Here is a 12,954-nt window from a genome sequence, read left to right as displayed (position 1 = left end):
ACCGGTAGCTCACCTGAGCAAAACGGGTGACTCGACCACGGTCGGTGGAAGCCCTGCCATCATTTGATGGTGGACTTCAAATGCCCGTCACTACTTGGTGGATTCTGCAAGAACGCGTCTAGGAATACCTTATGCAGACTCCTTTATAAGGACAGTTTATGTAGGGCATTATATGGATATGAATTGATACCTGTGTAAATTAAGGAGTCACCAACGTATAATTACTACACATAAGGGACACTTTGACAGTATATATCAGCAGATAGATCGGACTCTGAACAATGGATTCTCTACAATTGGTACTTGTTTCCTAGCACAGCGCCACCGATTTTGATTGTGAGCATCGCGTCGGAAAAAATTGCGTCAATCGCATCGCATGGCAACCAAATCGCATGCGATGTGATCGACGCGATTTTGCATTGTAATAGAAACCCCCCCTGATGTTTGAAATGGCCCCCAATTTTAACTCCACCCCGCTATAGACGCCAACCCGAAGCGTGGCGAGCACATCGGGCCCGCGAGGGGCGGCGGTACGCGTCCTCCGACCTTTTCATACCTGTACTATCCACGTCGGCGTGGAGTTGAGAATAGAAAGTGTGGCGAGCGCAGTGAGCCACCGAGCCCGAAGAGTGGCGAGTGGACGCGGATACCTTCACAGGTATCGCGGGCTTCACAGGTATCCGCGTCCCATCGCGGGGCTCACTGCGCTCGCCACGCTTCGGGCTCGGTGGCTCGCTGTGCTCGCCACACTTTCTATTCTCAACTCCACGCCGACGTGGATAGTAGGGGTATGAAAAGGTCGGAGGACGCGTACCGCCGCCCCTCGTGGGCTCGCTGCGCTCGCCACGCTTTGGGTTGGCGTCAATAGCAGGGTGGCATTTAAAATTGGGGGGGGGCATTAACCATGCTTTTTACACATATTCAATGTTAAATGGGCCATATTGGCCCATTTAACATTGTCACCTATGTGACATCGGGTTGATCGCATCGCGGGCCATTATAATGGCCCGCGATGGACGCGATCAACCTGATTTTCACTTTAAAAATTGTTCCCTATGGGGAAATCGCGTTGCTCATGTCGGTCGCATCGCGGCCCCTTATTAGGGGCCGCGATGGACGCGATCAACCTAGAGGTATTGTCTCTGCAGGCAAATGGAACAGGAAGCCTATCCACTGCAACAGAAGATAATGCCGATGAAAACCAAATAGATATAGGCAGAAAGATGAACATAGCTAGCAGCAGGAGAAGCACAAACACAACTTTAAGAGCTATGTGTGCAAATGCTAGGAGCTAAGGAAATAAAATCCCAGAACTAATTGCAATAATGACAAGGGATGAACTGGATATTGTGGCTATTACAGAGACATGGTGCAATGAAAACCATGACTGGGACATAGCTATACCAGGATATACTTTATTTAGGAAGGACAGAATGGGAAAAATTGGAGGAGGGGTTGCAATATATGTGAAAAAAATATAAAGACTACTTTAATACAAAGTATTGAAGAAAAAACTGAGGCCCTTTGGGTGACCATAGAAACAGGGGAGAAGGCGATTCTTTGTATAGGGGTGATCTACAGACCACCAGGTCAGGAAGAGGAACTAGACAAGAGTCTATTGCAGGACATCAATAAAATGGCATTAAAAGGAGAGGTGATAATCATGGGAGACTTTAATCTACCTAAACTGGGAGGTGCCTGTTGCAAGTTCCACCAGAAGTAGGGACATGCTGAATTCCTTGCAAGGAGCATCCCTCCAGCAATTGGTGAGGGAGCCCACTCGTAAGAACGCAATATTAGACTTAATACTTACAAATGGTGACAGAATATCTGACATAAATATGGGTGAAAATCTGGGATCCAGTGACCATCAAGCAGTATGGTTCAAAATAAAGACAGAGATTGACTCATCGCACACAAAAACAAAGGTGTTAGATTTTAGGAAGGCTGATTTTGTAGAGATGGGAAACTCTGTAAGGGATTCTTTGGCAGAGTGGAGGAACTTGGAAGGAGTGCAGGATAAGTGGGAAAAATTAAAAAGTGCAATTCTAAAAGCAACAGAACTTTGTGTCAAAAGAGTTAGGAAAAACACAAGAAAAAAAAAACCATTATGGTTTGCAAAAGAAGTAGCAAGTATTGTGAAAGCAAAAAAGTTGGCCTTTAAGAAATTTAAGCAGACGCAGAAGAATGAGGACAAAGTGGTATATCTTGTTAGACAGAAGGAGGCTAAGAAGGTAATCAGATGTGCAAAAGCACAGGCTGAAGAGAAAATGGCCCAGTCAGTGGGTAAAGGAGGGAAAACTTTTTTTAGGTACAGTATATAAGTGAAAGGAGAAAAACAAAAAGTGGAATAATTAGACTGAAGACAGAGAGTGGAAGTTTTCTTGAGGGGGACAATGTAATAGCAGATAATATTAATAATTATTTCTGCTCAGTATTCACTGCTGAAAGAGAGGGGAAGGGGCCACAGTTAAGTTGCAAGTATAGTCAGAAAACTGAGGGAGAGACAAGTACATTTACAGAGGAGAAAGTCCTCACAGAACTCTCAAAACTGAAAGTGGATAAATCAATGGGGCCAGATGGGATACATCCAAGGATACTAAAAGAGCTTAAAGGGGAGCTGGTAAAACCAATAACAGAATTATTCAACCAGTCACTAGCTACTGGAGTAATCCCAGAGGACTGGAAAACAGTGAATCTAGTCCCACTGCACAAAAGTGGAAGCAAGGAAGAGGTAAGCAACTATCGACCAGTGAGCCGTACATCAGTAGTAGGGAAATTGATGGAAACACTCTTAAAACAAAGAGTTGTAGAATATCTCAAAACCAGCAATTTACAGGATCCAAAACAGCATGGGTTTACTGGGGGAAGATCATGTCAAACAAATCTTATTGACTTTTTTGACTGGGTGACTAAAGTAATAGATCAAGGTGGGGCTGTAGATGTAGCTTATCTAGACTTTAGTAAAGCTTTTGACACTGTCCCACATCGCAGACTGTTAAATAAACTTGAAAGTTTGGGATTGGATTCTAAGATAGTTGAATGGATAAGAGCGTGGTTGCAGGACAGAAAACAGAGAGTTGTAGTAAACGGAGTACAGTCAAAGAAGGGAAAGGTTACAAGTGGAGTACCCCAGGGATCTGTACTTGGACCGGTGCTTTTTAATATCTTTATTGGTGATATTGCAAATGGAATTGAGGGTAAAATGTGCCTTTTTGCAGATGACACAAAGGTATGCAACAGGGTAGACACACCAGGAGGGGTAAAACAAATGATTGAGGATCTAGGTAGATTAGAGGAATGGTCAAGAGCATGGCAACTACAGTTTAATGCCAAAAAATGCAAAATCATGCACTTGGGTCTCAGAAATCCAAAGACTAAATATAGTATAAATGGCACTATAATGGAAACTACTGAGGAAGAGAGGGATCTAGGTGTCACTATTTCAGGGGACTTAAAAGCAGGTAGGCAATGTAAAAAAGCAATGAAGAAGGCAAGTCAGATGCTTGGTTGCATAGGGAGAGGTATCAGCAGTAGAAAGAAAGAAGTAATAATGCCACTGTATAGGTCATTGGTACGACCTCACCTAGAGTATTGTGTTCAGCTCTGGAGGCCATATCTCCAGAAGGATATAAATACATTAGAGACTGTACAAAGAAGGGCAACTAAAATGGTGCATGGCCTACAAAACGTACCAGGAAAGAATAAAATATCTTAATGTGTATACTTTAGAGCAGAGAAGGGAAAGGGGGGACATGATAGAAACTTTCAAATATATCAAGGGTTTTAACAAGGTACAGGTGGAAGACATTCTTCACAGGAAGAGGAGCAACAGAACACGAGGACATGCACTGAAACTAGAGGGAGGAAGATTCAGGGGAAATGTGAGGAAGAATTACTTCACAGAAAGAGTAGTAGATAAGTGGAATAGCCTACCATTAGAGGTGGTAGACGCAAATACAGTAGTACAATTTAAACCTGCTTGGGATAAGCATATTGATATCCCTACAAAAAAATAAGGATCAAATATGGTTTGAGGTAACATGTTTAAAAAAGGGGCAGACTAGATGGGCCAAGTGGTTCTTATCTGCCGTCAAATTCTATGTTTCTATGTTTCTATGATCAACGCGATTTTCACTTTTACCGGCAATTGAGCTAGATAAAGACAGAAAATCGGGTCCATCGCGTCCATCGCATGCCTTAAGTACCTTAACTTAAGGCATGCGATGTACCACGATGGGCGCCGTGCTAGGAAACAAGTACCCTACATTTTCTTAACTTGCTGAACACATTATGTAGCCTGGCGAAGCTACTTGGGTAAGAGTTTTGCCCTTTGTCTGCATACATTTCCCTGCCCAGCAGATACATGTCTCTTGAAATTATACTCAAATATTGACATCAATGTACTCTGAATGTTACAAGATGGCTTTTTGCATCGGAGTAACAAATGTAACCTTCTGTGTCAGGAATGATGATAAATACACTTTGCAGACAATGTTCTCATCCACAAATAGAAATCAGAACTATTTGGGCTACAGATGCTTTTACCCATAGGCATAAAAACATTTTTTTATTTCAAGTGATCTGTGCCACAGCATGAGGTAGCAGTAGAGTATTCACTTATTTTAGTGCAAATTGTATGGTCTTGTGTTAACGCATTATTATATACACTAAGGCAGGGGTTCTCAAACTCGGTCCTCAGGACCCCACACAGTTCATGTTTTCCAGGTCACCCAGCAGGTGCACAGGTGCATTCATTACTCATTGACACATTTAAAAATATCCACAGGTGGAGCTAAATATTTCACTTGTGATTCTGTGAGGAGACCTGCAAAACATGCACTGTGTGGGGTCCCGAGGACCGAGTTTGAGAACCTGTGCACTAAGGCAATAGAGAATTGAAGTCAAATGCATGGCATAGCCTAATACAAAAGTGTGAAATATTAATGAAAACATTATAAATAATTTATTCTCGCTTTTGGTAAAGTATGCTTTGGAGTATATGTTTTACTAGAATGATGGTTGGTTACACAATAGGAAATGACATTACATAATACTGTACATTATTTGCACTTGCAGAATGGATATCATTCTGTCACTTTTGAATTAAAAAAATCTAGGTTGGATTAGAAATGTCTCTGGTTCCTATGGCTGTGTTAGTTTGGGAAGACATTATCGCTGCAGCTTAAAAAAATTGTGATATCCGCAAGAGATGGTGGGCCTGATTCTGGTTAACTTGCAAAAGCAATTCTCTTTAAAATGGACAAAACCATGTGCACTGCAGGAGGGGCTTATGTAACGTGGGCTTAAATATATATGGTTCAAGAATGTGTAATTAATACAGTAGATAAATAAATATATATATATATTAATCAGACTAGGTACTGGATTGGGCGCTGGCAAGTGGTGGTTCGCCAAGCAGCTACTTAGAGGGAGGGAGTAAATTCCTATATATAAGAGAAAGCAAACTATAGAAGTAGCGCTATAATAACAATGAGGAATGAAATTAAATGCTTAATAATACGCATTAAACAAAAAATATAAAACACATATAAAAGCACAAGCACCAATGACTTCAGGTAGTATATAAAGCTGGACTATTCCAGTAAATAATCCAGCTTTATATACTTGTCATAGGTGCCTGCGCTTTTATATGGGTTTTATATGGGTTTTATGTCAGAGTGTGAACTTCTTCAAATGCCATTCATGTTAGTAGTATGAGTTTTTCCTTGAACTTTGACAATGAGCTATTTTGCCCCAGGTCTATCCTGACAATTCCGAGCAACTTTTGCAGAATACTGTACATCATTCAGACGATGCCACAAAATTAAAAACACAATTACTGTATAATCTCAATCCACTGTTTCAATGCTGGAAGCAAGGGCATTTATATTTTATGGTGCCTGAGAACAGCTTTCTTTTACAAGCATGGGATGCCATGTTCAGCTAGGACAGTGATGGCTAAACTTGACACTCCAGCTGTTGTTGAACTACACATCCCAGCATGCCCTGCATCAGTTTTACTATTTGACCATGCTAAAACTGATGCAGGGCATGATGGGGTGTGTAGTCTAACAACAACTGGAGTGTCAAGGTTAGCCATCACTGTGCTAGGAAGCTATTACAGCTATTTTTTTTGTTGCTTCAATGTTAGTGATGAATATCCTATACAGGTTGAGTATCCCTTATCCAAATATATGTTATCCAAATTATTCCGCTAAAAACACTGCTGGGAACATCTGCACCATCACTACTGAGTACATGATATGTAACTGCCACTAAATAAGACAATGATTGCTTGATAATTCAGTGTCTGAGATTGTAGACAAACTTTGGTTCATGTTTTCAAACCTTGTTGCATGCACAAATAAAATATATTTGTGTATATTTCATGTGTTTGATGTATATGTACAACAGAAATGCAAGATACCTCAAGAAACATCATTGAAATATAAAAATATTCTGACATATGGAATAATCCGTTATCAAAAATTTTTCTGGTCCTGAGCATTTTGGATAAGGGATACTCACTCTGTACTGTGTGTGTTATATCCCTTTACTGTCTGCAATGGCTTATTTTATCAGCCACCTATGAAATACTGTCAGATAAGAACTGTGTGTGTGTGTTTGGGAGCCTGGTACTTTAATTTCCTGAGTCTTCCAGATAAGTCTGGATGGCTCATGTCACTAAATAATCCAATGACGATAGACATAGTCAGTTGCTGATAACCTGGTGGCTGAAAATGTACAAAAAGTCCAGATAATCTAATAAAGAAGAAGAAATATAGGCTTCAGCTAGTTGCAATTTCCTGTTAATTCTTCTTTTATTTATGTGTATTGGTTACTGAAGGAAATGAAGGATGGTTGACGCTGGATGCAGAGCATCTGTCAGCAGGAGAACCATAGCTTTCCAGTCATCTAGCTTTGTATTATGAATATGCTCTGTTCCTGCCTACTGTTTTCTAGATAGATAGATATATAACTTGTACTACAAAGGTATTATGGTTACTGTATATTAGGCATTCACATTGTTAATCAGGAGAATCCTATATAATGAAATGCTAACGCTGGCAGTGGCAAACGCAGAATTTCTAGAGGGGGATTTCGAAATGCAGTACACAAATGATCACTCTGTGGAACATTGGAGCAAGAGCGGGAGTCTGGGGGAGCGCTAATAAAACCTAGTAAAGACCCTGGACATTAATGTACACACTGGTCTTTAGATAGACTAGATACTGTATTGAATACAGTATTAGTATTTAACACTATATGTGTCTATACTATACTATAGGCTGTATCAAACTGTTAAATAATATAAATAAATAAGTTTTCAGGAAAAGGTTATGCATATCATGTTGAATAAATACGCAAACATAATAAAACCAGTACTGCACTCAAAAGCACACATTCTCCCACCTCATGGTGAGGCTCAGAGCACTGATTGTTGACTCAGATCCTCACACACAGCAAACTTGCTAGATGAAGCTGCTACCGCTGGGCATGTGCAGCAGCTCTGCTCTGTCCTTTACACAGTATGATGTGGCTGCAACTCTAGTAATCGTATTATGGCCCTTATTCTGGTTGACTCGCAAGGTTGCCAATTTCGCAGCCTTGCGAGTCCATCAAGGCTACAATCATCCATTTGCATGCCTGCAGGGGTTCGGGGGGGGGGGGGGGGGGGTTAGGGGGGTGGCGGGTGACCCTTGATGGACTCGCAAGGCTGTGAAATTGGCAGCCTTGCGAGTCCATCAAGGGTCACCCTCCACCCGCACGGCCACCCCCCCTACCCCCCGTAGGCATGCAAATCGATGATTGCATAATCATCTATTCACAGCCTTGGGTGCGGGGGAAAAATCATTCGATGGTCGGCGACCATCAAATTATTTCTACAGCACTCGCAGATCTAAGAAACCTCTATGGTGTCTTAAATCTGCAGGCGCCCTGTATGGGAACAAGGCGGGCAGCTGACATCTGCTGATGTTAGCTGCCCGCCCCCCGCACCTGCGTCACGGGCAATTTGCATGGGAACGCCCTGCGTTCTCATGGTAATGCCCATAAAACGCTGGGCGTTCTCATATGCAAATTGCCCAGTCTGCCGCCCCATGCCCCTTCTTGGCCCCCGTCCAGGCTTCACACACGATCACACAGTGGCTGCACATGCGCATAAATACCTATGCACATGCGCAGTTGCAAACAATCGTTCCCCCGTGTGAACACCTGGGGGACTGATTGAATCAGAATACCCTCCTATATTCCATTGCTATTATCATAATTTGAACCGCTCGCCAAGAGGATGGGGGTTTCTGGGCAACCAAAGCATTTGCCTATGGCTACTCCTTGCCTCTGTGGTGGGATTTGAAGTGTTTTGCATGCCAACGCCCACTAGATAGTGCCCGACGGTGCATCTCAAGTGCTGCTTTGATTGGGTGTGCACAGCTGCTGGAACTGACATTACTGTTATGTTGCTCAGTCATTTTGTCATTTTGTAAAATTGCAGTTTACACATTGCCGATCCTTCTGTCTTTCAATTTATTTATTTCTTTTTTTTCTCCATTTAGTTTGCAGACTCATTTAATTTTAACCCACATAAATGGCTTCTGGTGAACTTTGACTGTTCTGCATTTTGGTAAGTTAAAATAACACATTATGCAAATTTTCTATAAAAAGGTTATTGACGGTCAAAGCTGCAAAGTAAATATAGCTTAGTGGCAATGGGGCCTATTCATCCTACCATAAGGTTTATTTCAATGTTTTAAAATAAATTTGTAGATTTAAAGTTCCAGTTCCATTCATTAAACCAGTGACACAGGAAATATATATCACTGATATTTCCTGATAACAATCCTGCCACAAACGTTTTCAATTATGTGATATATTGTGGTCGAAAACTGTTTTTTTTTTCGGAAGTTGACTGTGAAATGTTATCCATCCTGAGATGGCGAACATCTACTTAAAAGCCTTCACAAGCTGATGTTCACATGGCAACTTGTGTAGCAGTGGGATAGCCATGCCTGCTTGCAGCCGCTGTGAGCTCCTCCTCAATCTCTCCTTCTGTTCCAATGATTTAACGCATCACCTCCGCTGGTACCTGGTACTGGTACATGATGTCACTGGTACATGATGTCATATGTTTCTGGTACATGATGTCACTTGCCAGTGCTACAATCAATTGATCATGATGACTGCCTCTGATATGGAGTCTGAAATCAATATTAGTGACATTATAATTTTTTCTCATGCTGCATATAGGCCAAAATACACCTGTACATGTGAAGCACAGGGATATGTGAGCCTAAATCTGCATCCTGCAATACTCTGTTCTGGCCAGTTGGAGAACATGGCTCCATTACACGCATACAATCTCATACACCTTCCACACCACCAGTTAATCCCCTGACCTCCTTCTTATGAGAAAAAATGTAAAGGCTGTAACGAATAAAGGGAATTTTCCAAATTGAAATTTGATGCAATATTTTGACCATTTTCTCCCCAAACCATTTAACCATTTTTATCCAGGCAAAACCTGAAAAATTAGGCACGGTTGCCTACCTGACCCTCTCCATGAGGGAGAAAATGCTCTGTTCCTGGCCTTCCCTGGTAATGTATGATTGCCAGCACCTGTGGTGAAACACCTTTCTTATCAATGACATAGCTCCCTATAGGTGCTGGCAATCATACATTACCAGGGAAGTCCATAAACAGAGCATTTTCTCCCTCATGGAGAGGGTCACGTAGGCAACCATGAAATTAGGCAATGATTTTACAAACTGAGTGTTTGCTAAGCCAGTGTAGTGGGCGTACCACATGACATGTTATTAGGCACACCTTTCTACATGTATACATATTTTGAGGTTTGTAAATGATCCTTATCCTTTATATACATTATTCATGATTTTCCATGTCATTCAACTTTATTCAATGTACAGAGCAGCCAGGAGTAACCATGTTTACACTGATACAATAACAGTGAGCTGGGAGAGTTTCACCTGTTATCTGTATTCTCTGAACAAACAAGATACATGTGTCATCTGAACACTGAAAGAAACTGGTGTGTCTCTATATTGACTCGTTAGAACAATATTCTTCTGCAAACACACTGTGTGACCAAGATAGCATTGTTTATATTAATAACATTTTAAATATTCTTAATACAATTGAATTCACAAAAGTATTGTTTAGAAAAGATAAGGTTATTAAAAAAAAAAAAAATTTTTGAAAATGAACCTTAAAGTCTGTTCTGTCACTTTTTCTTTTATATGGCTAAAATAATTAAACATTGACATTTTTAAGAGAAAGTGGAAGTAAGAGGGCGCTTTATGGTGCATTAAAAGACAACTTTATTTGGATCACACACAGCAAGAATCCACGATACAATAAGACAATTGCTCGTACTGAAAATATATACTCTGTGGGCTGGTTACCACACGGCTCAACAGTAATAAATACCACGGCAAGAACAGCTTCCGAGTCCAAGCAGCCGTATGTCCCGTCCACGAGTCCGGCAGGTAACAGACACTGGCGTGCGCCGCAAGATGCAGGATGGCATGGCAGGAGGTATCGGCAGGTGTCTCAGGTAACTGACAGAGGTTGGATGGAGCATCACAGGCCACGCCCTGACGCGTTTCATCACTGGGACTTCGTCAAAGGGTGTGGCTTCTGTGGACGCTCATCCGATATTTAACAAACAGGCCGGCCAATCATAGAATACTTAATTCAGGACGGTGCACGAGCCATAATTAAAACACATGTGCTACATGGTTCACTTATACATTAAATGCATACACACGCCATTACATTTTAAACAGGCATAAAAAACAGGAAAATATACGTAAAAATATGCTTACATACATAAAAAACATACATGAAAATACAAAAAACAATCAGGCAGAACTAACTAGTACTGCAAGCATAAGACAATTAGCGCAAATTCATTGACATTTTTAATACGATTTTTTTAAAATCTTGTAAAAACCATTTCAGTTATAAGAATTATACCAGATTCATTCTGACAAATGAGCATTTCTACTCTGTTTTGCGATATTGAATATAGTTAAAATTTAATGTTTATTAGTTGAGGAATTTGTTATTATAATAGAGAAAACATTTTTGTGATATTTGTGAATTTAATGCCAACATATAAATCTTTTTAGGAACTAATGAGCAGTTTAATGGGTAATTTGTGCAGATAGTTGCACGAACATTACAAATTATACTTAGTATACTCAGTTGCTCAGCAGGGCCGCAGCGCATACCAAAAATAACAGGGTTGGGTATGGAGGATAAAACCAGTGCCAGATTAAAAGGTGCTCAGGGGTTAAGTATGCCAAGTCTGCTATCCAGGAACTATGCTGCCCATCTCCAGGTTACAAAGGTTACTTTTTATTTATTTAAATGTTTTAATTATTATGAAATTGTCTCTTGCTAACTCGCTTGTTTTCTGTTTTAACAAAGGGTAAAAAAGCGATCAGACTTAATTGGTGCCTTCAAAATTGACCCTGTGTACCTTCAATATGATCAACAGGAATCGGGTGAGTACTTCTAGGAATATATGTACACCTGCTGTATATGTCTCATCTACCATTCTCAAATCTTGCTTATGAGTTAACTACATACAGTAGCCAAACAGTTTCATCAAATCTGAAGATGTACCATGTTCTTCTCCATACATTTCTCCGTATGCTTGTAGGATATATAACTAGCTAGTAGGAGTATAATGCATATTGCACATAATATACATTAATAAATATGGCACTTATTCTACATAATTATAATTATATAGATTAAGTGCAGCAATTATACTGTAATAACCAATGCTACTATGGAACAGTAGCCATTTATAATGACACTACATTTTTTAGTAGAACAATAAATAGGAGGCCGCTGACCTGTGTATTCTACTGATGAGTAAGTATGTCAGTTGGATTTAAATTCAGCATTGTGTCCAGCATCTGCCTATCATCATTACAATCATACATGCTCATTGTTCCACTGCAAGGCAAAGAAGAAAAGGAACTACAGCATGGTATATAATAAATAGACCAATAGAATGAAGTTATGATACTAGTCTATCAAAAATGCTTGAGGAAAGAAATATTGAATTATTTGCTTCATAGGGCATAGGATGAAAAGATGCTTTTTACCTCCGTTGTTTAAGATGAAAACAGACACTGGAACAGTTTTATTTTTCCCTGTGGGTAAATTTTTTGACCCCCCCCCCCCCTCTACTTGCTGTCTTTATTTTATTTGTGTTGTGAACCTTAGATATTCGAAGTCTAAACACTTTTTGAAAGTTTCAAACTGCCTAAAAAGTTGATTAAATCTCATTAGCTTAAGTGCAATGTTTGCAGGGGTGTTGAATGAGCTGCCGACATGCGGGATTCCGAGGCTCATGAGACCTCAATCGGAATCCTGACTGCAGGAACTCTGACAGGGGGGCAAGTGCTACGAAACCCCTTGCGTGATCGCTGTGATTGTCACAGGTTCTTTTCTCCCTCTATGGGGGATATATATATATACAAGCCAAATTCCCCGGATGGGGGGAAACAAGGAGCACTCGCCAATTAGTAAAGAAGATTTGTATTTATTCAAAAAAAGGGAAAAAAACATACCAAGTGATGCTTTCAAAAAAAGACCAAAAGAGTACCTCCTCCAACGTTTTGATCCTACTCAGAGGATCTTTTTCAAGGAGATTTACATCAAAGTCACGGTCAAAGATAAGTCAAATAGGGCCACTAGTTTAGAGGTTTATCTGCTGCTGCTGCTGCTGCTAGACACCACAGGTGAGAAAGAAAGCAGTATAATTTCTTTCTCAGGGGCATCTTAAGAGAGGAGGAAACCCGTGTGCAGCCTCCTTGGCTGTTCCCTTTCCTCTGTGCTGAGAGTGGCGCCGGTATGGGGTAGGGTCTGAGGGCAATAGAGCACTCAGACTACACTGCAGCCATTACAGATACACCA

At 40.7% G+C, this 12,954-nt stretch overlaps 1 protein-coding gene across 2 annotated transcripts in view; it reads left to right on the top strand.

Moving 5' to 3' along the window:
• The window catches only part of DDC (dopa decarboxylase), a 120,592-nt gene that overhangs the window by 72,556 nt on the left and 35,082 nt on the right, over positions 1–12,954 (top strand). For both annotated transcript variants that reach the window (XM_083188202.1, XM_083188203.1), the window contains 2 exons: positions 8,559–8,626; positions 11,452–11,528. In XM_083188202.1, the coding sequence (XP_083044328.1) occupies positions 8,559–8,626; positions 11,452–11,528 (145 nt within the window). The remainder of the gene's footprint in view (positions 1–8,558; positions 8,627–11,451; positions 11,529–12,954) is intronic.

This window comes from Crinia signifera, chromosome 5, assembly GCF_055691185.1.
Source record: "Crinia signifera chromosome 5, ASM5569118v1, whole genome shotgun sequence".
Lineage (NCBI taxonomy): Eukaryota > Metazoa > Chordata > Amphibia > Anura > Myobatrachidae > Crinia > Crinia signifera.
Note: the sequence above shows the minus strand (reverse complement) of the source record. Positions and strands in the feature narration are given on the sequence as shown.